The 27,429-nt window shown below is 45.4% G+C and overlaps 1 protein-coding gene across 1 annotated transcript in view; it reads left to right on the forward strand.

The window, feature by feature from the left end:
- LOC103255677 (adenylate kinase isoenzyme 5-like) overlaps nucleotides 1-27,429 on the forward strand; it is a 126,711-nt gene that overhangs the window by 59,813 nt on the left and 39,469 nt on the right. Inside the window, exons 3-4 of the mRNA XM_021710249.1 lie at nucleotides 7,975-8,019; nucleotides 11,782-11,824. Of these exons, the coding sequence (XP_021565924.1) occupies nucleotides 7,975-8,019; nucleotides 11,782-11,824 (88 nt within the window). The remainder of the gene's footprint in view (nucleotides 1-7,974; nucleotides 8,020-11,781; nucleotides 11,825-27,429) is intronic.

A 27,429-nucleotide genomic window follows, 5' to 3' on the forward strand; every position in this document is an offset into this window, starting at 1 on the left:
ACCTCAGCCTCCCAAAGCGCTGGGATTACAGGCTGAGCCACCGAACCCAGCCTATGGAGCCTTTATATATGAGGGGGAACACACACACACACAACTGGAATTATATTTGGAGGGTGAGCTCCGTGTAGAACACTCAGAATTGGTTCCTCCGGATCAAGCGGTCAACCTGTTTTCTTATCTGGAAGTTTTGAGAAGGTGGCACCACAGTTTGCAGAAGAAATGTCCTGAGTTGGACAAACAGGGGACTGGTTCTTCCACCATGACAACACACTAAAAAGCATCACAATTGGTGAGTTTGAAAACCATTTTGAGCAGTGGAAAAAGCATCTCAATAGGAGTGTTGCGTCAAATGGAGAGTACTTCGAAGTGACGGAAGTTTAGACATGTAGGTATAAATGCACAGTTTTTATAAATACCAGTTTTTTTGAGTCCCTTCTCGTATGTATGACACACCAAAAGTGCTAGAGACAGGTCAGTATGCTCTGTAATTCCCAGACTCAGCTTGGCGACTTTATTTCAGTTTCACAAGGAATTGAAAAACAAGGAGGTCAAGGTCTAATCACTCTCTTGGATAAGACTCTCATCAGATGTGACTTTGTGGCCAACTTAACTCTAAATGGAAAGAAATCAGAATGGGAACTTCCCCCTTCCTGAAGACCACCACCTAATGAAGCCCTTCTTAACAATGGTGCCACATTAGAAATCTGAAGACAAGGTCAAAGTATGTCTCTCATAATCTTCTAATAGACAAGACCGGGTGCACTCATGGGGGCTGTACAATTGGGATGGTAAAAACAGGAACTTACAGAAAACCAGGGAGAAGTGTTTTTTCTTTAAAATTCCATGTTAGGGATGCCAACACTTCAATTTATATATAAAAGAAGAAAAACACCCTTCTTCCTAGATTTGTCTCAAGCAGTTTGTGCGGAGAACCTGCAATCTGATCCAACTGGAAAGAACTTAGCCTAGCATCCGCTATATTTTTCTCATCCCTGTTTACTCAGTTGTCCAAGTACTTCCACAAAAAGAAGGACTCTAATTGTGTTGCCTTCAGTGGATGAGAAATGGGGCTTGTCTCAGAATAAAGGGTGGACCACTTCCCGTTACTTTCGATGAAAACATGCTTTAGAAAAGAACTATAACCCCTGGACACTTCTCAAGGGCCCAGCTCCCTTCTCCTTTCTGATACGATGTAGCCGTTTCTACTTTCCAATATCTTCTTACTGAGGAGCCAAAGTACACAATTTACCAGGAAAACGTGTACATTTCACTTCCAGATCATTTGCTTGGTATGAGCCCGCTGCAAGCCCTCTTTCAGCAGATGAGCCATCATTTTTATCCATGTGACACCGAGAGCATCTCTGACAGCACCCCTCCTGGCACTCGATACACAGACGTGTGGTCTCACTCCATCCAGGGCAGCAGGACACACGCTTGGAGATCAGGAAGTCTGACCTACGGGGGCATCCTGTGCACGTCGCAAAAGATTTCTGAGCCTCCGTTTCGCCACCTGAAAAACAGGAACCAGCAGACTTGCCCGCCTTCTAGTATTCTTCTGAGATCAGATGAGATTGCACACGGTGAAAACACTCTAAACACCACCTAAATAATAGCAATCATTGCTTTACAATTGTTTATGTATGAGATGTTTTACTGGTTTTGTTTTGTTGTTGTTGTTATTGTTTTAATGGGCAGAGGGAGGAAAAATCCAAAAAGTTCGTTTTCAGGTTATAAGATGGTGAAATAGCGTGGTCTCTTTGGGGTTGTTCTTTTAAAATTATTATTCTGTCCTATTAAGATTCTGCCTCTCAATGAACCCTTCAAGGACCACAGGACATTTGTGTGCGTCCTCCCATTCCTTCCCCCGCCCCCCAACCCTGCTGTTTGTTGCTTTTCATAACCAGAGATGAGTCAGGAGTCCAATTTAAGTAGAAATCGAGGAAGAGCCTCATATGCTAGCAGCTCGTGGTTCACGAGTCTTCCAGAATTGGGGGGATCTGCTCAGTACTAGTTAAGAAAAAAAACCAGAAGAGATTGCTCTTCACATGGTCCCACTGCCTCAGAAACTAGGGGATCTCTTGGCAGTCCTTTCTGTTTTTATTTATTGTTTATTTATTTATTTGAGTTGGAGTCTCACCTTGTCACCCAGGCTGGAGTGCAATGGCACCATCATGGCTCACCACAGCCTGGACCTCCTAGACACGGGTGATCCTTCCATGTCAGCCTCCCAAGTAGCTGGGACTACAGGCATGCATCACCACACCTGGCTAAATTGTGTGTGTGTGTGTGTGTGTGTGTGTGTGTGTGTGTGTGTGTGTGTGTGTGTGTGTAGAGACAGGTTCTTACTATGTTGCCTAGGCTGGTCTCAAACTCCTGGTCTTAATCAGTCCTCCTGCCTCAGCCGCCCAAAGTGCTGGGATTATAGCATGAACCACTGCACCCAGCCTATATATACATATATTCATTTTGAAGTTGATATCTGTGTTGTGTCAGAGAAAAAAAAACCATGTGTCATTTGTTTGTGAATTTTAGGGCCAGAAAATAACATTTTATTGTCAAGTAAACCTCTTTCTCATAAGTCCATTTGAAGTTATACATATTTTTATACTATGAAACACACCCAACTGGCTCATACAACAAGTTCCTCCGACCTAGGAAAACATCCAAAAATAACCTGTGGCCTCTCCATCCTTCCCAGGAGAACTGTAATTTCAGGGTCCCCGGAAGCATTTTTAAAAGCCAAAACTGTTTACTTAGGAAGGACAGGAGGAATCTCTGAACCCATGGTCCCGCGTCCAACAGCAAGCAGCGGTCAGGATCAGCGAGCCGAGTTCACAGCTCAGCCCACCTCTTGGAACATTGGGAGCGCAGGCGCTGCCCAGCCCATGGCCCTCAGAGCCTCAGACACACGTCGCCGTCCACAGGGCTCCAGCGAGGATCAGTGAGATCATGTCAGGCTTTCAGAGCTGTAAACACTATTTTTGTTTTACTTGTAGGGTTGCAGGGTGCTTGTGAGGATTCGCTACTTAAGTAAGTTTGTGTGAGCTTATGCAATTTACTTACGCTCACCTTCACAGGTGACATTTGGGCTTCTAGTGAAAATATCAGCTTCTTATGATGCGATCTGCTTGTGACGATGCCACATGAAACTGGTCCTGTCATCAGGCACACCTACTATGGTATAATCAAAACAGGTTAAAGACATGATTTTTTAGAACTGGTGACCTCATCTGTGATGCTAAGTTGCTCTGTTTTGATCTCTCCTATGTAAAATTCAATAATGCAAGGAATTGGGAATGATCAGACGACCGTATCTTAAGGCAGCGATGACAGGCCCTCCGATCCTAAAGGAACACACACACACACACACACACACACACACACACACACACACACACACACACCCATTACCTGCCCTTCCTGCAAATTGTCATACCAGAGTCCTGCCTTGCAAAAGCAGCTCCTTGACTAGGCAGCCACGCGGGGAAACCAAGTTGAACCGGGTCGTGTTCCCTCTTCCTGGGGCTCTGGGAGGACTGGGGAATGGGGGCTGGTGACCAAGACAGATCTGTGATCCAAACCTGCAGTTTCCTGTGAAGCCACTAATCCCACCTTGATGGGAATTGTGGTCTGGAAAGTGTCCCTTCCATCGGATTCTTTCTCCCCACTCGTCGCTAACATATGACCCCATCTGCAGCATCACGAAGGTGTCAGAAGCCTGGATTGTCTTTTAGTGCCTGGTTTTTGTGCCTGGTTTTTGCGCCTGGTTTTGCGGCAGCGTTTCCCGCCTTGCCAGTATCAATCACAACATCCTTACAGGCTGCGTCCAGGCCCCGTACTTGGGAGTCATGAAGGATGCGTACATAAAACCTGTGCCTGTATTTATACCATCTCTCTTTGCTAGTTCACAAGACTGAGTATCTCACTTCGTGCCCCCCTCCCAAAAAAAACCTAGTGTAATACTAGGTTAACAAAGTCCCCTCTGTCTCCTTGTACGCACAAGGCCTAACTCCGTAATTCAGACTTAAAGTGACAGAGGACTGACTGGATAGAGCATCAAATAGCAAAAAGCTGTAGCACAAACAGGCACCCAGAGAGGGACACGGTGGTGGACGGGCTGAGTTTCCTCACGTTATGCCTCACTGAGGGTGACATAAACACCCATGGGATGTTTCCTGAGTAAGGCTGCAACCTTTTGTTCTTTGTCCAAGTAACAATCTGAAATTAGTGCCTTGGATGCAGAACACATGTAGCATCTGAAAAGAAACAAGATCGGATGCCTTTGGGGGCTGTCAGCACCTTTTCCACCAAAATCAGAAGTGTTTGGCCTTCGTGTGTGTGTGTGTGTGTGTGTGTGTGTGTGTGTGTGTGTGTGTGTGTGTGTGTGTGTGTATGTGTTGCCAGATTGATCTTACCGACAAAAGGCTCCCATTGGAACCTTGAGGCTTATTGAGAGCCACTGGAAAACGACACCCTCCCATCAAACCTCCCATCCACTGGGTTTTCATGACAGGGCGCCATGTTCCTGGCTCAGTGCCAGCGACCTTGCATGTCTGCCCCAGAAAACTGTCCACTGGTGACAAGTTAGTGGAAACAACTCTAGGGCACTTTCTAAGCATTTGGGCTGAAGGAATAGAGGGCATGAAAACGGGTCAGACTCCAGATGCAGACGGAGGTCAGGCAGGCCCTTTCATAATGGAGCGCGTTGTTCTGTGGATTCAGATTAACCCTGATCAAACTCCCAAAATAAAGGCCTAATCCAGCTTATTCTGCACGGTGGGTGAAGTCTGACATTCTGACAGTATTATCTAGAGAGAGGACTCCGTGGTTTCTTCTCAGTGCTGGACGTGCTCAGTAGCTGTTGGACAAGCAATAAGCAGACTCAGGTTAAACAGTCCGTGTCTAGAAAACGCTACTAGCTTCTTATTGTCCAGTTGTATCTCAGGCAAAGGTATGAATGCCTTGCAACAGGCCTGTCTTGGGTCTGCTTCCCTAGGAGCAAAACCTGAGACAGGGATCCTTGCACAAGTGTGTCATTAGGGAGTGCTCTCAGGAGAAGAGGACAGGCAGGGGGAAAGAGGCAGGGATGCAGTCCTGGCTCCACCCTCATTTCAGCCTGAGGCTGCAGCAGGTTCTGGGGCCCAGCTTGCACTGTGGAATCAGCCCAGCTTGAGGTACGAGGCCAGACCGCCAGAACCCTTGGCAGCGGTTAGGGGAGGTAAGTGGAGGGAGAAAAGGCCCCCACACCAGTGGGACCACAAGGTCCGACAATTAGGCTTGCAAACCATCCTAGAAAAAGTGCTCCATTGCTGAACATCACTACGGCCACCTTCGAGTCCTCCCCTTGGGAGTCTGTGCACCGATGTCAGTGCCTAGTCCACCCGTCAAAGCAATGTTGAAATTCTTTTTGTGGAATGGCCATCAGAGCTGTCATCGTTATACGGTGAGGTCTGACATGCTCACAAACTCGCCACTGTGCGCTTACGTTGGCAGCACTGTGCAAATAACTGTATCGGAACACCCTCCCTACTCACCTGATCTGGCCCCCCAGTGACTTTTTTCTTTACCTGAAGATAAAGGAAATATTGAAAGGAAGACATTCGATGACATGCAGGACATCAAGGGACTATGACAACAACTCTGGTGGCCATTCCAGAAAAAGAGTTCCAAAATGGCTTTGGCAGGTGGACGAGGCGCTGGTGTCGGTGCAGAGCTTCCCAAGGGGAGGACTTGAAAGGTGACCATAGTAATGTGCAGCCATGAGTCAGGGAGCACTTTTTCCAGGAGTTCGCAAACTTCATTGTCAGATCTTGTAAATCTAAAGGAGCCGTGCAATGCGAGAAAAGAAGCAGTCCCTGGCCTCACTAAGGCCATGATGGCATGGCCGTGGGCCCATTGCATGGCCTCTCTAAGCATGGTTTTCTCCTCCGTAAAATGGAAGAGTGAAAGAGTGAGGTGGCAGGTTTGGATTAGATGATCCTTGAACTGCCAGCTCTGAAATGCAAACATTTCAACAAGGGACCCAGTGGGGAGGCTCACTGAGTAGTAAAGGATGGCTTTTTTCTATTCCTGGAAAGGAACTAATGAAGTTGACTATACCCTGAATGACCACTCCAGGCAAATCTAAGAAGACAAGCCGTGAAATTGCCCTGAAGGCATATTTTCTAGAAAGGGTGGCAAGACTCTGTCTTTAAACAAAGTGTTTTGAGAGCAGTTTACCTCAAGGGAGCATTAATGCATAGATGACCTCATTTAACTGATTCCTCGAATGGAAGTGAATCTTAAGCAAGAGACCAGTATAAAGCCCCGGCCAGACGCTGTTCCTGAAAAATGGCGCGACTTCTATGGGAAAATTCTATCAACATTATAAATACAGAGGGTGCCCCAAAAATGTATACACATTTTAAGAAAGGAAAACACTGTGTTAAATGGCAATACTCAATAAGAGGAATACAAGTCATGTTTGACTTCTGCAATTACAAAAGGTGCACAGAGTGGTGACCATCAGCTTCCAGACACTTCTGATTATGGCAAACATCTCTTAAATTGTGCATACATTTTTTGGCACCCTCAGTATATTTACTCTTTGACCTCGTAGTTTCCCTTCGTGGAATTTAGCCCACAGAAATATGTGTATGAAATGATATTTATGCAGATTTTTCACTTTGCCACTTTTTAAAGATTGGAAAGAATTCAATGGGCCACCAATAAAAGGCTAGTTAAAAAAAAAAAAAAAAAAAAAGCAACTGTGGTGCCATCCATACAATGAAATCCTATGCAACCAATAACATCTATACTGATACAAAAAGTTCTCCAGGAAATATTGATTATGAAAAAGCAAGTGGAAGAACAGTGTTTTGAATAATAGTATTTTACCATGAACACATATGTATGTTTAATAGAAATGTAATAACTTTGTATGACAAATGCAGCTCATAAGAATATATATTTTCAAAGAACCAAGTATCACATGTTCTCATTCATAAGTGGACCTTGAACAACTATTGTAGCACTATAAGAAAGGGATTGGCAGTAGTTGGAAACTGCCAGGGGAGGGCAGGGGCAGGATTGGCAGTAGTGGGAATCTGCCAGGGAGGGGCAGAGAGCCACACCTCATCAACAAGGGTACCTGCATAATGAACATTTGTCTACCTAACCTTGAATTGTACCCCACACCTTTAAAATAAAAAAATTTTTAAAGCACATGTATTTATAATCAAGTGTATCCCTAGATATCAGGAAGTTGTTTCTTGTGTTCCTCAAAAGAAATGACTGTAACGGGCTACTATAAGGGTTGAGAGAGTGCGGGCGTGGGATTGACGAAGACATAGGTGGGAATGTAAAATGTAAACTGCAAAATGTTGTCCCTCACAGAATTGTTGGAAGTGCCTCCCCCTTCGCATTGTTTGAAAGTTTACAAAATGTGTGCATGTCAGCAAGGAACTTAGCACACAGTTCCTGTTCTTGTGAGCATCTAATATTGTAATGTTTATATATATTTTAACCTTTATTTAGGACTCGGGGGTACACATGCATATCTGTTACATGGACATATTGTATCGTGGTGGGGATTGGGTCTCAGGTGGCCTGTTCCCCAGATAGTGATACCTAATATCCCATAGGTAGTTTCTGAACTCTGACCCCTCCCCGCCTCCTTCCTTATTGGTGTCCCCAGTGTCTGTTATTTCCACCTTTGTGACCATTTAGCGCCCACAAATGAGTGAGATCGTGCAATGCTTGATTTCTGTTTCTGAGTCAGTTCACTTAGGATGCTGATCTCCAGCTCCATTCATGTTGCTGCAAAAGACACGATTTCAATCTTTTTATGACCCTGTGGTCGTCCACGGTATATACATACCACATTTCATCAGTCAATTGGTAGGGGGCACTTAGGTTGGTTCCATTATTTTGCTGTTGTGAATAGTGCTGCAATAAATATACGAATGTTTGGGTTTTGTTTTTTGTTTTTAACAGGGTGATGACCAGTTCAATGTATTTGGAGAGGACACCGTGGGAGGTGAGTTTCCCTTACTGACCAGACTGGAGTTGTCATTTCAGTAGATTTGAGCATGTTAAACATCAGCTAAGCGATAACAAAACTCCAACAGCATGTGCTTTATCCCTTACCCTGCACAACTAAGAGAGGAACTCTTTGGCACTCTCTCCCTCTGGCCATGTAAAGAGCCATAAGGGATGCATTGCTAAAGAGATACCTTTCCTACCTGCCAGGAACGTGACTCCTAAGATAGTGACAATAGGATGCTCTGGTTTGGGAAACACTTAACATTCAATCCCCATTGGAAGATTCACATAATAGCATGGCAAAGCTCTCACAAGTACTGCAGTAAAGAGAACTGCTAACTTTAATATTCTTCAAACATAATTAAAACACAAAACTCCTTTTCTGGGCCAGGTGCAGTGGTTCGCACCTGTAATCCCAACATATTGGAAGGCTGAAGTTGGAGGATTGCTTGAGCCCAGGAGTTCAAGACCAGACTGGGCAACATAGCAAGACCTCATCTTTACAAAAAATTTTTAAAAATTGACCAAACATGATGGTGTGTGCCTGTTATCCCAGCTACTCAGGAAGCTGAGATGGAAAGATTGCCTGAGCCCAGGAGATCAAGGCTGTGGTGAGCCGTGACCATGCCATTGCCCTCCAGCCTGGGTGGAGTGAGACCCTGACTCAAAAAAAAAAAAAAAACAACTCATTTTCTGCTTTGTAGTTACTATTCTGCAGTGTACCACTGGGGCCCAGCCTAACATACACCAGGATTATACTGCTTTGTAATTTTTGTCATATTAATAGTCTTGCAAAAACTAAAAAATCCAACCATAGTTAGCTATATGTATAACTGAAAATAGATAAAATTGTGTGAATTTGGGACTGTACAAAGATAAGGTTCATGATTGTCCTAGGTAAAATACTTTCTAACATTTCTACTCTGCAATAAAAGTCGTTAAGCCATGATTCATGGAAATATGTTTATAGTATTGACTGAGCAAATACTAGTAAGTGATTTTTTAAGTAACTGCAGTTCCAATTCTGCTCTGAGCCATGAGCATGAGGTTATAGATAAAGTGCCATTTGATGATAATGGCAACAGCAGAATAAGAAATTCACAATCACCAGTGACAACATGGTGATCGCTGGGAGAGACCCATAAGCATAACTGTGACATAGTTGACACATACTCAAGTGCCAACAATCAACTCAGTCTCCACTGGGTAGGGGATGACTGCCTAACAAAGTTTCCCTTTTCCCTCGTTATAAAATGAATACATACTCACTGGAGAAAGTTTTTAAGGTAGAAAATCAGAGCCAGTTAGAGCCTTATGACCTATAAATCATCATGGTTAACATTCTAGAATGCTCCGTTCCAGTGTGTTGCCTGTATACCTATTTTTACATGCCTGAGCATATATGTACTTATGCAAATATTATCTCAGAATCTTGGTGCATATCATAACAAAGACACATTCCCATGTCATCAAAAATTCTCTATAAACGTGATTTGTAATAACTACAGTGTATAAATGTTTGTACCGTCATTAATTTTAAAATAATGATTTTGAAAAATTTAAGCAGGGTACAATCATACCAAAAAATAATAATAACAATAACAACAGCCACACTGCTTTTCCAGACTGCAAATTGATCCAAAGTTGCTTGGCTTCATAGAAGTAAACTCACAGGCTAGAGAGCAGGAGATGACCACTTGGTCCCACATGTTGGAACATCAGCGTATCTGCCTTTAATAGAAAGCTCTAGAAAACATAAAATGTTTCCAGTCACCATGGGATAACTCTGTAAAGAGATTTGATTTGTTTAAATAGAGCAACACCAAAAAAATCATACTTTGCTGTGAAAACTGCATGGTTCCAAAGACAGAGAACTTCTTTCCTCTGCTTCCAGCTCTTTCACCTGTCTGTGTCCTCATTCCAATTCTTGTTCTCTCTCTCTCTCTCTCTCTCTCTCTCTCTCTCTCTCTCCTCCTGCCCTTCTCTAGCTGAGGCTTTCACTCAGCTAATTGTGGATTGCTGCAAAACTGTAGTGTTGTGTATATAAATGAACCATCCAATTCCCTAAAAAAAATGAGTTTAAAGCTTTTAGAAAGCCGGGCTCAGTGGCTCAGCCTGTAATCCCGTGCCTTTGGGAGGCTGAGATGAGTGGATTGCCTGAGCCCGCGGGTTCGAGACCTCATCTCTACAATAAAATCAAAAAATTAGCCAGTCGTGGTAGCGCGTGCCTGTAATTCCGGCTACTCGGAAGGCTGAGGCGGAAGGATCACTGGAGCCCAGCAGGTCAAGGCTGCGGTGGCCGGGCGTGGCCACTGCACTCCAGTCTGGGCGACAGAGTGAGACTCCAACTCAAATAAATAAATAAATAAATAAAGCTTTTAGAATGACGATCTAACTTTCAAAAGTAGTTATCATCCACATATAATACAAAGTGTTGTTATTTAAATATATTTATTTTAAGAGGAAATTTTATATCACTAGCTTAAATGAAAACTAGCATTATTTGCTGTAAAAAGGAACTATGTTTTCAAATATTGTTTTCTGGACACTCCACTTGTGTTTTAACTCCTCTTTATTATTATCAAAAGAAAGCTCAGCACTTTTTTTTTTTTTTTTGAGTTGGAGTTTCACTCCATCGCCCAGGCCGGAGGGCAGTGGTATGCTCACGGCCACCCCAGCGTCGACCTGCTGGGCTCTGGCAACACTTCCGCGTCAGCCTTCCAAGGAGCTGAAACTATAGCCACATGCTACCATAACTGGCTAATTATTTATTTATTGTAGAAGTGAGGTCTCATCAAGTTGCCTGGGCTGGTCTCAAGCCTACTAACTCAGGCAGTCCACTCTCCTTGGCTTCCCAAAGTACTGGGATTACAGGCTGAGCCACTGAGCCCAGCCAGTAAGTGTTTTAAAAGGTGAAATAATACCAAGCTGAGATACTTAAGAAGATTTCAAAGTATTTTTTAAAATTAGCTTTCTTCCTCATTCATGCTATTTAATGATGTCAGTTTTGCCACCAAAAATTGATAGTGCATGTTAAAATGAAAATACCAGGGGTGCATGCATCTTTTGTTATCGGTATATATTGCGTATTACTTTTTTTTTTTTTTGAGTCAGAGTCTCACTCTGTCACCCAGGCTGGAGTGCAGTGGCTCACTTATGGCCACAGCAGCTTCGACCTTAGGGCTCAGGTGATCCTTCTGCCTCAGCCTTCCAAGTAGCTGGAACTGTTACAGGCACATGCCAACACACCCAGCTAACTTTTTGATTTATAGCAGAGATGAAGTCTTGTCAAGTTGCCCATGCTGGTCTCGAACCCATGGGCTCAGGCAACCCTCTCACCTCCCAAAGTGCTGGGATTATAGACATCAGCCACCACGCCCAGCCAAGTATTACAATTTTAATACACTTTTTTTCCCCATTCTTAAAATGTACACATTTTTTGGTGCCCTCTCTGTATTACCTGGGTCTGGGAATAAGACTGAAATGATCATCAGTGCCTATTAAGTATACCCTATTTTTTAAATTTATTTTAAAATAGTAGGGTACAATTCAGGGTTAGGTGCACAAATATTCATTGTGCAGGTACCCTTGTTGATGAGATGTGCCCCCCCAAGTATAGCCTATTAACACACTTACTCAACTTTAAGTTTTCTTATCAAATAAAACTCCAAGATTTGAGTTTGTACATAACATGAGTAAAACCAAGACTTCAATACAGTATTTCTTGCCAATAACTGAAATTATTCTTATTTTAAAGGTTTCATGGAAGATTTGAGAAAGTATAAAATCATTTTCATGATTGGTGAGTAACAAACCTCACATTTTCTAATAATACAACTGCTAATAACAAGAATTTGGTGGTGAAAAAAAGTCTATTCGTTTCTCACCCTATTTTGAAGTCTTATCTCTTTTTTGGTCAAAATAGCACCTCCAAGTTTTCCAGACTGCTGCTTTCATCTATGCTGTTTTATATTGCTTTTTGATTTGTATCTTTTCAGCTTAGAAAAAATAGGGCTCAAAGGAATGATAAACTTCTGAGTGTAGCTCTATAATAATAAACTACTTTATAAGGGTAAGAGGATACCATCTGTTAAACTCTAACACACATCTTTTCTGTTTGAACGCCGACACTCTCCTTCCTAAGCATCCCTTACCACATATTCAAATTCATCTCAGTAGCTATATTCTATATGGCTAACAGCAAAATCAATCTAATTTGTTCTTTGCCCTAGTACAGTGAAACTTACTTCAAGTGAATTGTGGGGGGAAATGGATGTGTGGTTTTTCTGAGCACCTACTGTGCTTCAAGTGATCACATTTAATTCGGACACAAATCATACAGGTTGATGGCCTGTCCCTACTGCATATCTATTACATAGACGAGAAAACTGAGACTCAGAAGGTGAAGGAACTTGAAAATCACAAGGCTAATGAGTGTGAGAGCTGGATTTCCGGTTTTCCTCACAGAAATAGAGGGAACTCATTGTGCAGCAGTTAAAAATGCACAGAAGAGCACAAATATTGTCAGCACACTTCCCGAAACTTAGGACTTTTTCCTCTACTCCTTCAAGTATATCAAAACATTAATCCACCCACCTGTGCATTTTCCAGAAAATGTCTATTTCTATTCAGAATAATGAAAAGGTCCACGTGTCCTCAATGAGTGTGAAAAGAATGATTGTCAACACCACACCCTCTCTAAAGTCATCACCCCGTTAGATCCCAAGTACGTGATCCAGGTTGTCCCCTATTTCAGCTCTTTGTTTTCTTCCTAACACTCTTCAAGGTTTGCGCTAGATTGACTATTCTCTTCATCTAAGATAGAAGCTCTCCGAATCCTCTTCACTGTCCAGCATGGGTCCAATATTCAGTAAACATCCATCTGAGGGCTGACTGTGAAAGGTGGTTTGGGTTCAAGTTAACAAGCAACACAGTTAGGTGGTGGAGAAGGGAGAATCCAAAATGAGGAACTAAGCCTGGTCCCCTGTCTGCCATCAGTTGATTGAATGACGTCCATCAAACTCCTTCACTTCTCTGAGTCTCAGTTTCCGCATCTGATGATGAGGGAGATTGACTCAGAGATTTTCAAAGAAGTATCCTGACTTTAGTGTGCCAGATTCTAAGTTTATCTGATTGTAGTTCTGTAGAGAAGACTTCCCTGAGGAGGTGACATTGAAGCAGAGAACTCAAAGAAGAAATGGGACCAGTGAAGGAGTTAATGGGAGGAAGAGGAGACAGTGAGAACAGATGTTTCAGGCAATGATGATTCCTGAGACCCACCTTGGTTCTATTTCTCATTCGCTCACCTCCGGTTGACCTTCACCTTGAGGACTGGATGGATGCTTCCCACACTTGTTTTACATGCTTTTCAAAAAGTAAAACTCGTCCTTATATCCCTTAGGGAAGGGAAACTCAGCATCATAATTCCAAAGGAAATCACTAAATTACTAGATTACTAAATTCCCTTTGCACATAAATGTTCATCATCAATTTTCTTGGCACCTAGACCCTACACAATGTCTTATATTTTCTATCCAGCTTTTATATTAGGAGCCAAATTGGGAAAAGGAGAGACCCTTTAAACTTGAGATCTAGGAATTCAAAGTGGGAGCCCTTTATTATCACATAGAAATCTTTGTTTTTAATAATGTGGCCCAAAAGAACTTCTAAAAATGGTGCGATGTGCTTTATGGTTGTTGTTACTGTCTCTAGCAGTAATATTATTTCATTTGTATCCAGTGTTTAGCACACACAGTTGAATTGTGAAATGTATTTTCAAGTGTCACTTCAATCTCTTTAGGCATAACAAGAGACCTTGATTCACCTACTACTAAGTCCTGGGCCCTTTAAAAGGTCAAATAGCACCGTGTAAAATCTTTGAAATTAGACAGAACTTGAGACTTCCACAAGTCCATAGACTATACTCTGAGAACCACTGCTCTGAGTAAAAGATTTTCCCTATATCTAACCAAACTCTCCTATGCTTCAACTTATTGGCCAGTTACTACCCTTGTGAAAGAGATTTTAGCTTACTATTTGGACAGTAGATGGTACAAAGCCACTGTGACACAAGGGAAAATAACTGCTTTTCTTCTAGGGTGTTGACTGGACCCTGAAAATTAAGGCCTTCATTCTAAACACTACCTTGACAGATGGCAGAATAATGTTTGGGGACCACATTATCGCAGGTCAATTTGAAGCTTATACAAACACTTCAGATGTCATAGTCACACCCATAGCTGTATTGGTGAGTTTTAATAAGCCAAAGTCCACTGATTTTGGTGGAACAAGAGTGGTTTTGTCTATATGGGAAGATAGCTGAATTTTTCACTTTCAAATCATTGTCTTGGTACCCACCAGAACCACAGTGGGGCTGTGGCATTAGCCGGAGCCTAGGCTGACATCCTCACTGTTAGACTTAAGACAAAATTAACATCCTAAAGCTCCCTTCCCATCTAAAGTCATCCGCAGAAAGCTCCAAACTCCTTAGACCGGCCTTCAAGGCTCTCTCCTGCCGGCCCCAGTGCGTCTCTCCCTTCTCCCACTGACCCCCGTGTCGGTCTTTGGCTCCAGCCACGCCTGCATCCTTGCTGTGTCTCGAACGTGCCTCACTTTGCCGGCGCTGCCTCCTGAAAGGCCTTCTCCCCTGTCTGACCATGCTCCGAGGTCAGGGCTCAGTTCTGGCTCCCCGTCACCGGCCTCCCTCCTCTGTGCAGCTCCATCCCTTGAGTCTGCATCGCTTACTCGGGCTCGCCTTAATGACTAGGACAGCAAATATTTGTTGGAATAATGAATGCTTTAGGAAACAGGTTGGTTTCCATAACAACCCAAATAGCAGTGGGGATTCCTGGACTGGAGCCGACAAGCAGGTCTTTGCGGCCGTAGCCCTTTCTCCTAGGATGGTTTTCAGGTTAATTAGGAGCCTCATCAGATGCTCCCTTCTCACTGGGAACCAGCAACAGTGTTTTCTCCCTGAGCTGGTTCTGTTCCTTGCTCGTTTGCAAGGTAATAGTTACCAGTAGGAGCTGGTACAACATGGACCGCCACGTGAGTGTGCAAATGTTCGGGGAAGGGTACCGTCCACACCAAAGGGAGAAGGAAAGCAAGAGCCCGGTTGACCCTTTGAATAGCCTGTGAATATGGCCTCCTTGTTCATGAAGAAAGCAGTTCAGTAGCTGTTTTTAGAGAAATACCTTTCAAGGACAAAGAAGGGATCCCCCAGGTAGGACCAGATGATCAAAAGGATTGAAAACGCTTCTGTGGACTTTGATTGTTCACACACGAGATGTAAGACCCTGCGCTGATGTCCAGCCCTCAGACCTGGCCACCACTAAAGACAGAAAATTATTTGGAAAATGTAAAAATATCCTTTCCAGAGCCTCATTACGGCCCACTCACAGGCTCCTACACTTTTCCACAAGCTTTTCTGGTACATTTCTTTCCTTTTATCTTTCTTTTTTTTTAAATCTCTTGATCATTATCTTGCTATAGGCCAATTTGTTTTGACTTCTTTTTCCCTTCTCCATTTTTCATTGCCTGCCTGTGCCCACATGATGACAGAACCTGCATTCCGCTCATTTAAATCCAAAGCCTTGATAGAAGTGCCCCGACTTGGACACACAGCTGGTGTTTCGGGTGAGGTGTGCTGTTAGTGGCATATGATCAAGGCCTCACTCAGAGGCCGTCGCTCTCAGGGTGCCAGGGACACAGATGGCCTTGTGTACGCTGGCACTGGTGCTGTGATAAACAGTGTTTAAGGAGTGAGCTCTGGTAGGTATTTTGACAATAGTTTATGTCGACCTGTACATGTTTAACCACTGGGCAAACAGTCCTGTTTATTTTCCTGAGGAAAACTGGAGAAATGAAGAGTTTTTCTTAACACTCAATTTTACAATACCTGTCATTAGCTCATCATAGCACTGTTGTCTTTTCATTATTGCCTTATTGTTGAAGAATTATGCTGATTTCACCCCCCCCAGGCAATATAGAAATGATGATTTCATGAGGTATCGATCGATAAACATACAGGACTATCTTATACATCTAAAGAAAAGTATCATGGCAATTATAAAATCCATAGGAATACAGTATCTTATCTGATGACTGCTGGAATAGGGAATGAAAAAATATGTTTTGCACACATATTACTTAATTAACAGATGAAGTGATTCTGTATGATGATTGCAGAACACAATGGAGAAAAAGCTTATTAGCATTTCCTAATGTGAGCCACAGTGCTACCAATTACACTTACAGTGTTTTAAATTGTTTGGCACATAGAAGTGGATCAAAACCAGCAAAATATCCAGTTACATAAAAAATATAGCCTGATGACCTGCTGGGCTTGGGCGATCCTTCCACCTCAGCCTTCTGAGTAGCCAAAATTACAGGCATGCGCTACCACACCCGGCTGATTTTTTTTATTTATTGTAGAGATGAGGTCTCGTCAAGTTGCCCAGGCAGGTCTCGAACCCGCGGGCTCAGGCAATCCACTCACCTCAGCTTCCCAAAGCGCGGGATTACAGGCTGAGGCACTGAGCCCGGCTTGACCCTTATTTTCTTACTCCTTGTCACGCTTCTACTATAGCCTTTGTGACATTAAGACCTCATGAACCGGGTATATTTTCCTGGGAATGGCCTGTTGTTCATCTAGACCAGAAATTCTCCTACTGTATGTATTCTTTGGTGTTCTAAAGTTTCTTATGAGAAATTAAAGTTGATTTTAGTACCTTCTATAGCTTTTGGATGGCAACTTTTAAATTCTAGTACCATTACTATGTTGATTTTTAAAAGTATCCACTTGGGGCTCAGCATAAACACTTTTGATGGAATTGGCTCACATATTTGTTTAAATTACATGTGAGAAAAATACTGATTCTTTTAACTCAATGTAGCTGTAATAGCAGCCAACATTTATTGAACACTTAACATACCAGGCACTATATAAGGCACATTATGATGTTATCTTCTTGAGTGATTGTATCCACTCTGTGTAGTAAGCACTGTTGCCACCCTGACTTTCCAAGGAAGACATTAGCAAGTTAAATAATTTGTTGGTAAGTGGTGAATCAGGAGCATGAAAGCTTGGATTTTAATACCGGCAACAAACACTGCCAGTTGTTGTTGTTGTTTTTCTTGAAGTGACAGGTTTTATTTATTTTCAAGAAAATGTCTGCTAGATACTCGAGTCTGAACAAAACACAGTTTATCTGTTAGATGGTCTTCCAGAAGGTAGAAGTGGTATTCAACTCAAAAGGCAACTAGTGGATCAACTTCAACGATCACCAAGTGTTTTTCCTCAAGGAAACCTTTATGTCTAGGTGTGCTATGTACTGTGTCGCCCAAAATATTAAAATGATGTGTGCTTAAGAGTCAAAATTAAATAAAATTCATCTCTCTTGCTGATTCATCAGAGGCGTTCTTAGGTAACATTGGCGTCTTCTTTTTTGTTCTGTGAGTACGTGGTCTGAAAATGACAATGACTAACACAGCTGGACTAGCACACGGCCTGGACTCACCACGGTTTCACAACCACTGCTTCTGGACCTCTTGGGAAAAGCTCATAACCTCTCAGTGTTACGATGAAAACAGAGACCCCCTCAGGGTCTGTGGACTTCACTTTTCAAACTGCCTCCCTAGGCTTACTTGGGGGTGGGGGTATGTTTGTGCCAGTGTGTGGGACAGAGAGATTTAGCAATTAGGGGATCTTGAAGGGGAAGAGTGCTTTGTCCCTGGCTTTCAGTTGTCTTTTCAAAAGCATATGATCCCACAAATGTGAGGAAGAAGAGAGGGTGCCTCTAGCGACAGTACCTGTTCCTCTGGGCTCCCACAGGCCTGGAAAGGTTCTGAATGTTTCTCTGTACTCAGTGGGGAAGGGAGGCCTACAAGAAAAGGCTGTGCATTTGTCGGAAGAAGGCCAAGAGAGGGCCAGCAGCGGGTCCCAATGCAGGGGCTGGAGGGACGGCAGAGGGAGCACGCCTCGGGGTTATCAGCACCAGGAAGAACCAGGACTGGAGAAAGGCCAGAGAAGACTTTCCCGGTGGGAAAGCAGCCCTGACATGGAGCCTGAACTTTGAACTGCACTGTCAAGGTCATCAGAAATCACTGGCTTAGATTAAGAAAATCGAGACTCCATCCAGACTAGACTTGATGGAGTTTCCACGATGATGTGGACCCATGCAGGTCAGGAGAGAGGCTGGTGTGATGGCTAATTTTAGGTGTCAACTTGACTGGATCATAGGACTATCTAGACAGGCGATCAGGCTTTATTTCCAGTAAGTCTGTGAGAGTGTTTCCAAAGAGATTGGCATTCGAATCGGTGAATGAGTAAGGAAGACCCACCCTTCAGTGTAGGTGGGCACCATCCAATCTGTGAAAGGACTTGGAAAGAATGAAAGGGCCAGAGGAAAGAGGAATTTGCTGGGACATCCATCTTTGCTTGGATACCAGCTTATAGAAATTTGAAGCTTATAAAAATTCTTCAGATGTCCCAGACACACCCATAGCCGTATTGGTGAGTTTTAATAAGCCAAAGTCCACTGGTTTTGGTGGAACAAGAGGGGTTTTGTCTATATGACAAGATAGCTGAATTTTTCACTTTCAAATCACTGTCTTGGTACCCACCAGAACCACCTTGGGGATGTGGCATTAGCCAGGGCCTGGGCTGACAACTTCGTTGTTAGTCTTAAGACAAAATTAACATCCTAAAGAATTGAAAAGGCAGAGGAAAGAGAAATTTACTCTCTCCTCTGGAGCTGGGACATCCATCTTCTTTTGGATACCAGCTTACAAAAGTACTTCAGCAGCCCCAGGTTCTCAGACCGAACTGAACACCAGCGTTCCCGTTCTCCAGCATGTAGATGGCTTACCACGGAACTCCTCAGCCTCTATCATGGAGGCAACTTCCCTGATCAATCTCTTTTCGTATATCTGGGTATGTTCTGCTGGTCCTGTTTCTCTGGAGAACCGTGACTCACACAGCTGGGTTCACATGGAGGATACGTTTCCATAGACTCCCAGGCCTTTAGCCTGGCCTGTCTGGAGCATGTTCCTGCTTTACACGCAGACCCAAGGTCGTCACGGCCCTCCCTTCCCTGGAGAAATGCAAGCACTGAGGGTCTCCTTCGCACGCTCCCAGGCCCCACGCTCATATTTTCAAAGTCCAGGCCACTCCAGATGGGAAAGTAAAGAAAGAGAGACGTTGGACGCTTTCCAAGAGAGCCCCCAATGCATTTGCAAACCAATGAGGTGTCTTTCTAAGGTTGGAGAAACGCGGGCATTGTGTGCTGACAGTGAACCTGCTTAATTATATAAATCTTTTCACTGTAAAAAGGCTCTAAGTAATGTTGAACTAGAATGTAATGCTTCCTTCATTTAGTCAGACCACACTAAGAACCCTTTATCAAGGGCTTACTGTGCTCAAAGAACGGTGAGATTCAAAAAGGCATAAAACGATCTTTGGAACACCGCACGGCATGCCAGAGGTTTCATTTTATTTTATTTTATTTTCATGCTTCTTATTCTTATCCTCAAAGAAAGGAATGTTGCTGAGTTAACTAGGAGTCATTCAGAAGAGCAAATTACTGCTAAAAAGAACAGAGCACAGTGGGTGGGTTCACCAGGTGACGTGAGTGGGCCTCACATTCATTGTCCTCATTCCATTGGCTGAAATCTTTTTGGAAGCCCCATTAACACGTGGACTGAGTCAACTGGTGAAGTTTCGGGTACTTGGCCTGTTCACTAAAGGAAGGGTATTCGAGGAATTAGTAGATGTTTCTTGTCCATGTTCTCCTGCTGATTCATCAGCAATTGAGTCAACTCCTGACTTGACTCACTGGAAACCTCTCAGGCCTGTTCAGAGACCCCCTAAGAATGACCAGTGGACACGGCAGATGCTATGGACTGTACCAGGACCTGGCACCGGGAAGGAGAGAACACCCAAAGTCTTGGGTTTTTATCCAAGTTCTGTGGATCCTGGGGCCAATCCCTTATCTTCTCCGAATTGCTTTTAAGATGGCAAAATAGTGTGTGTTCTCTGTCTGCCCTGAATCTGAGCAGCCCGTGAGTGAACGCACTGCCAGCTGTTCCCTTAACTGGAAACTTGTACCACACAGGCAGCCAGTCTCTGTTCCCTTCACCTAGGAAGGGAAGTGTGAAGGCAGTCAAGTCCAAGTTCCCATCCTCTACCCCAACAGTATTCACTCTCACTGCTAATAATGATATGACCGCTGGTGTAGCCTCGTGACCTACGATGTTCCAGACACGGTGCTGTCTTCATACGCATTATCTTAATGAACCCTCACTTCAATAGCAGTGTTCACATCCGTCCCATCTTACAGGGAAGAAATTGAAGGCATGTGGAGCTCAGAGTGTTAAATAACTTTTCCAAGGTTACACAGTTAAAAGTGACAGGGGGCCAGGTGCAGGGGCTCATGCCTGTAACCCCAAAGAGGTCTGCTTTTGAGAGGCCAAAGCAGGTGGATGGCTGAAGTCCAGGAGTTTGAGACCAGCCCAGCCTGAGCAACATAGCAAGATCTCATCTCCGCAAAAAAATAAATAAATAAATAGAAAATCGGCCAGGTGTTGGTGGCACGTGCCTGTAGTCCCAGCTACTCAGGATGCTGAAGTGAAAGGACCACCCGAGCCCAGGAGGTCAAGGCTGCTGTGAGCCATGATCATTATGACCGTGCCACTGTACTCCGGCCTGGGCAACAGAATGAGATGCCGGCTTTTTTTTTTTTTTGAGTCTCATTCTGTCATCCAGATTGGAGTGCAGTGGCCGCTCCCGGCCACCGCAGCCTCGACCTGCTGGGCTCCGGCGATCCTTCTGCCTCAGCCTTCCAAGTAGCTGGAACTATAGGCACGCGCTGCCACGCCCGGCTGATTTTTTGATTTATTGTAGAGATGAGGTCTCACTGCCCAGGCGGGTCTCGAACCCGGGGGCTCAGGCAATCCACTCACCTCAGCCTCCCAAAGGCGCAGGATTAACAGGCTGAGCCACCGAGCCCAGCTGAGTTGCCGGCTTTTAAAATAAAAGTGACGGAGTTTGGACGCAAACCCAAGTTCAAAGCCCGTGCTCTAAAAGTGTCTCTAGTAAGGAGGTCAAAATGTAGGTGACTTTCTGGGAATAAGGTGGGTGAGGGAAGTGTTTGCCATAATTATTTGAAAAGGTGCCTTAATTTTCTATATAGCTTTTTTCCTCTACATCTAGCTAGTGATGTTTAAAAACAAAGATAAAATAATGAGACGTCAGATGAATATTAATAAAACAGGCCTCTGAGTTCCACAGACAGGTTTCTCCCAGTTATGTAAAATTGCATCTTAACTTCAAAACAGGAAGCAATTTGCATCCTTAAAAGTACCCTGAGCCGGCCGGGCTCAGTGGCTCAGCTTGTAATCCCAGCACTTTGGGAGGCCGAGGCGAGTGGATTGCCTCAGCCTGCGGGTTCGAGACCCACCCCGGCAACTTGGCGAGACCTTGTCTCTACAATAAATCAAAAAGTAACCGGGCATAGTAGCGCACGCCTGTAATTCCAGCTCCTTGAAAGGCTGAGATGGAAGGATCGCCAGACCCCAGCAGGTCGAGGCTGCAGTGGCCGGCAGCGTGCCACTGCACTCCAGTCTGGGCAACAGATTGAGACTCCAACTCAAAACAATAAAAGTACCCTGAGCCATCACTGGAAGCACAGACTTCAGAATGTATGCCGCGTTTCTTACTATGGAGACATATCACCGGTCTTTGTGAGCATTGCCAAGAATTCCCAAGGGCCCGGGGCGATCGTGAGTGTGTGTTTGAGAAGGTGACATTGGGCAGATCTGAGGGAACCTGGCCTTTCTGAGGTCTTCTTTGTGAGTTGACGAAGAAGCTAGACTTCACATTGATCTCAAACAACAGCTCAGGATGGCGGGGGAATCAAAAATAGCCTGGACAAGAGGACATATAGACTTAAAGGGTCTTCTTAAACTTAGGTGATACATAGATCTCTCTTTGCTGTGGTAAATGTGTCCATGAGGTATCCATACCTTTGGGTGAATTTCACTAATTCATTGGACACACCGATTGAGTTTCTACTATATATCAGCAAAGTGATAGGCCCAAGCCCGCAAAGAGGAGAGGCAAGTCTCCCCCGTCCCCAAGAGTTCAGGCCGCAGGGGTGGAGCGAGCAAACCCTGCAGCTTGGGACACGCAGTGGCGCAGGCACAGGTGATGCAGAGAGACTGAGGGAGGGCAGACCCACCTGGAGACAAGGCAAAGTGTGGGTCGTGAGCGACCACCATGCCACCCCACGCAACAGGAAGGCCTTCACAGCTCCCACTCAGTGCCGTGCCATCAGATTCAGGGCTCGGGAAGAGAGCTCCGGCCACAGGGGGAAGGAGCCAGGCGGCAGCAGTTGGCCCGTCAAGGTCATCAGGCGCCAAGAGGAGGCGGTTGAGATGAGAAGGGGGCAGACCCCAGAGAGTTTAGGAGATGGAAGCATCTTTACGATCCACTGTGTGTCCAGGTGAATGAAAGGGACGGACGTAGCATGACTCCGAGGTGGCTGGATGGACAGCCGCATGGCCGGAAGTCCCGTTCGAGACGAGGAGGGGTGTGGACAGTCAGTGGGCTTTGAGGGGCCCGCCGGTCTTTAAACATTCTAAGATCGAGATGCTCAGGACCCTCCTCGTGGCAATGTCCGTCGAACAGGAGCTGATACCCCAAGTACACGTTCTGGCTGTAGACACAGACGTGTGGAGCTCACCAGGATACCAGCAGTGGGAGGAGCCATGTGCAGGCGAGCCGTCGCCCAGTGAGCTTAGAGGAAGAGGAAAGAGGCAGGAGGGCGAGACCTGGAACCTCAGAGACACCCGGGTGGAGCCAGAGGAGAAGAGAGCAGAGGAAAGTGGGAATCAAGAGCAAAGATGTCGCAGAAGGCAGAGGAGGAGAGAGTTTCCGCCTGGGAACAGTTCGGCAGAATGTAATGAAAACATCTGTTGAGTTTGGCAACTGAAGAGCTATCGGCGACATGGGTGAGAGCAACTCCAGAGGAACAGACGGGATGAAGCCAGGAGGGTGGGCTGATTGGGGAAGTGGGAAAGGAGGGCCTGTACGCACGACACTTTCAAAAAACTTGACTCAGAGAAGGGAAAAAGCTAGGACGGTGTCTAAAGGGAAGGCAAGGCCAAGGGTGGAATATTTCTAAAATACAAGAGATTCAAGCCGGGCTCGGTGGCTCAGCCTGTAATCCCAGCGCTTTGGGAGGCTGAGGTGAGTGGATTGCCTGAGCCCGCGGGTTCAAGACCTGCCTGGGCAACTTGGTGAGACCTCATCTCTACAATAAATCAAAAATTACCCGGGCATGGTAGTGCGCATCTGTAGTTCCAGCTACTTGGAAGGCTGAGGCGGAAGGATCGCCAGAGCCCGGCAGGTCGAGGCTGCGGTGGCCGGGAGCGGCCACTGCACTCCAGTCTGGGTGACAGAGTGAGACTCCAACTCAAAAAAAAAAAAAAAGAGAGAGAGAGATTCAAGCACAGTTGCACAAAGAGAAAGGTGGTCTAGGTTCTGGCCAAGAGCCTCACTTCTTGAGTTCAAACATCAGCCCCCTTCATGGGCTGGCTGTGTGACCTTGGGCAACAGGCTTACACTCACTGTTCCCTGGTTTCTTCACCTGTCACGTGGAAGTAACAGCAACACCTAGGTCACGGGGCCGACGTGAGGGTGAAATAGGTTGTCACATGCAGCAGCTCTTGGTAAACATTCCACAGGCATTAGCTCTCATGGTAACTAGTATACATAGGAGGATCCAGAAAATAAGGAATTAGCTTCTGGAGGGCGGGCCCTTGTAGGACAGGCTTCCCCTGCTAGGTCAGTGTCCTAAGAGCCCATCTGCATCGGTGTATTGGCTAGTGTTGTTGTGAGAGGCTGTGTTCAGTTTCAGTGAATTATTTTTTGGAGATTCTTTCAACAGTTTGTCCGTTTCATGATGGGTGATTTGCGAGCACGTTTGCCCACCCTGCGCTGAGTGTTCAGCAGTTTTTGACCAAACACGCATGAGCCCCATGCCCCACCCTTCCTGTTCACCCCATCTCACCCCCAGCAACATTTTTTAGGTTTCCCTGATGAAAAAAGTCCTCAAAGGGAAACGTTTTGCCGATGTGAAAGAGGGGAAACAAAAAAACAGCAGAAGCACTAAAAGGAATCCAAAGGGATGAGTTCAAAAACCGTTTTGAGCAGTGGAAAAAGCAGCCCGATTGGTGCATTGCATCCAAGAGTGTACTTTGACAGTGACTGAAGTTGAAACGTAAGAGTAAGTACGTTTGTAATAAGTCGATTTGTAATAAGTCAATTCCAGTTTTGGGGGTTCCCCCTCATATAGCTGAGTGAGAGGGGACAAGAGGAAGAAGGTCTCAAGAAAAGGGATCAGAAGTGAGTTGGAACAAGGGACACCTACAAGACAGGGGGACCATGGCAGAGGTTTACAGGTTAAATTCCTGTCCCTGCCTCAGTGTTTCTTGTTAAAACTGCACACTCCCTAAGGGCCTGCGCCACTCAGTGGTGTCTCTGCTAGAGCCAGGGGCGGATGGCTGTGATGGGAGTCCATGGGAGTGTGTCTCTTAGGCTTTGGTCGTACACTTGCCTGTGTGCTGCTGTTTTCCTGACTTGACAGAGGCCTGCAGTTGTTGACAGCGCAGCTCAATGCAGTGGGAGACCATCTTGCCACAGGAGACCATGTTTTGCCTTGAAAACTGGAGCAGAGTCACGAGCCAGGGGTTAAGAGGTCGGCGACAGTTTTGGCTTCCAAAACCAAACACACACAAAGCATTTCCTCCCAATTTGCTCCAGGCTCCTCCATACAGAGAGGCAGAGTGGTGTCTTCTTAGCGGCAGGTGAAACCTACTTCAACCAACCACCCCGTGGTTAAGGCAGTAAGACTCTTTCCTCTTGGGACAGTGTGCAGCTATTTTTCTCCAACACAACTTGAGCTCTTGTGGGCCCGAGGGCACCTTTTCCCGTGTGTCTGGGTGCTGGCTCGGAAGATGTTCCCCGCGGTCCTGCCCTGCTTTGGGGAATGCTTTCTTCTAGGAAGTGGATAAAGCGTAAGTGCCATGCACCCGCCCAGCAGCACCAGCCCGGTGACCTTGGTGGAAAGAGGAAAGAACTTACTAGAACCGCCACCAACGTCCCTGCTTGGATGAACTCTTGCCGCAGATGCCGAGGGAGCTGGAGGAGAGCGGAGGCCGGCAGAACGCATTCTTGGACGTCCTCTGCACGGGCTGGCGGAACTGCCCAGCCGAGCGCGGAGACTGTCCTCGTTGCCGCATCTGTTGTGGAGAACGGAAGAGAGCCATGAGCAGGGGAAGCCTGGATGAGGCCAGCAGCAGCTCCCGAAGTCCGCCGTGGGACCGTCCGCGGACCGTTTGCTTGAAGGCGATAGCCAGTTGATCCGAGGGTGGTTTCCACTGCATCTCCAGATGGCAGAGACCATGCCCTTTCATGCCCTTTGCCCTTCCTTCTCTTTCTCTCTCTCTCTCTCTTTCTCTCTCTCTCTCTCTCTCTCTCTCTCTCTCTCTGTCTCTCTTTCTCTCTCTCTCTCTCTCACTCTCGCTCTCTTTCTTTCTTGTCTGTTTCTAAAGCACCTATCAGGATACCTGGCACTTAGTAAGCATTCAATATATGTCTCTCGAATGAATGAATGAAATGGAAGATGATGAGAGCTCAGATAAAGTTACTGCCCCTGGGCTTCCCAGACTCAGTTGTGGAAAATAAAAATTTATTGTCAGAAGTAAACATCTTCCAGGCATAACCACCTCAGGGCCGTAATGATCAGAGTGGAGGCTTGAGGTAAAACTGTAAGGCTGGGCTGTCTGAAGAGCCACCCATAATGAAGACACTCTTCCTCTGGATGGGTCTCGGAAGATCACCATGGAGTCTTTGTAAAGTCTTGGTGGCTCCTTCCCGCACACACAAAATTAATTAAATAGACAAAACAAAAAATGCATATGGCTTTTGGTAGACTTTGCTCAGTGAAGTGGCACACCGTTTGTGTGTTAGATTCAAGCTCTTGTCCACCCCGTGGACTGACGTAGATGTCAGCAAGCAGAGTTAACACAAAAAATAGCAAACGGTTGCAGTGATTGCCGTGATCCCCAAGGGCACCATCCTGCTGCGACTGGAGTGTGGAGGGAGCTGACATGTTGTTAAAGAGAAGAGAGCTAGACCTTGAACAATTATAATGCTGTAAGAAAGCGATTGGCAGCCAGGCTCGGTGGCTCAGCCTGTAATCCCGCGCCTTTGGGAGGCTGAGGTGAGTGGATTGCCTGAGCCCGCAGGTTCGAGACCCGCCTGGGCAGCGAGACCTCATCTCTACAATGAATCAAAAAATCAGCCGGGCGCGGTAGCACATGCCTGTAGTTTCGGCTACTCGGAAGGCTAGGGCAGAAGGATCGCCCAGGGCCCAGCAGGTTGAGGCTGCGGTGGCCGGGAGCAGCCATTGCACTCCAGTCTGGGCAGCAGAGTGAGACTCCAACTCAAAAAAAAAGAAAAAAGAAAGCGATTGGCAGTAGTGGAAAACTGTTGGGGGTGGGATTGGCAGTTGAGGGAAACTGCTAGGGGAGGGAAGGGCACACCTCATCCACAAGGGTATCTGCATGATCAATGTGTGTATAACCCTGAATTATACCCACATCTTTATAATTTAAAAAAATTAATTAATTTTTAAAAAGCAGAGGTGGGGCTATGCGGCATTGCTGTGTGAGTACTGGAGGGAATTTTTTATTTTTTTTCTTGTGTGTGCCCACCCATCAGAGAGCTAATCATCTATTCAGGGAAGCAAGAACTCATGCTTGTGAAAACTTTAGAACCAGGACAGGACAGTGTAGAATTAACTGACAGAAGAAACATGGACCCAACCATGCTGCCCATTGAAAGTGGGCTGAATAAATATATATATATATATGGTACATATACATGATGGAATATTACACAGCCATAAAGAAGGACAAATTATGGACTTTGCAGCAACTTGGATGGAGTTAGAGTCCATCATACTCCGTGATCTGTCACAGAAACAAAGAACAGCGTAACACATGTTCTCACTCATAAGTGGACCCTGAACATTTATCATAATACTACGTGAGAGAGATTGGCAATACAGGACACTGTCAGGGGACAGGGGAGGGACGTAACATCAATAAGGATACCTAGTCCCAATCCAGGCTAAGTGAGGACCAGTGGGAGGCCCAGACTTTGCCTGTACGATGACCACTTATGCACCCAATCCTGAATTGTACCCCACATCTTTAAAATAAAATAATAGGCCAGGCTCAGTGGCTCAGTCTGTAATCTCAGCACTTTGGGAGGCTGAGGTAAGTGGATTGCCTGAGCCTGCGGGTTCAAGACCCACCTGGGCAACTTGGCGAGACCTCATC

The sequence above is a fragment of the Carlito syrichta genome, unplaced genomic scaffold, assembly GCF_000164805.1.
Source record: "Carlito syrichta isolate Samal-C Ts95f unplaced genomic scaffold, Tarsius_syrichta-2.0.1 Scaffold288344, whole genome shotgun sequence".
NCBI lineage: Eukaryota > Metazoa > Chordata > Mammalia > Primates > Tarsiidae > Carlito > Carlito syrichta.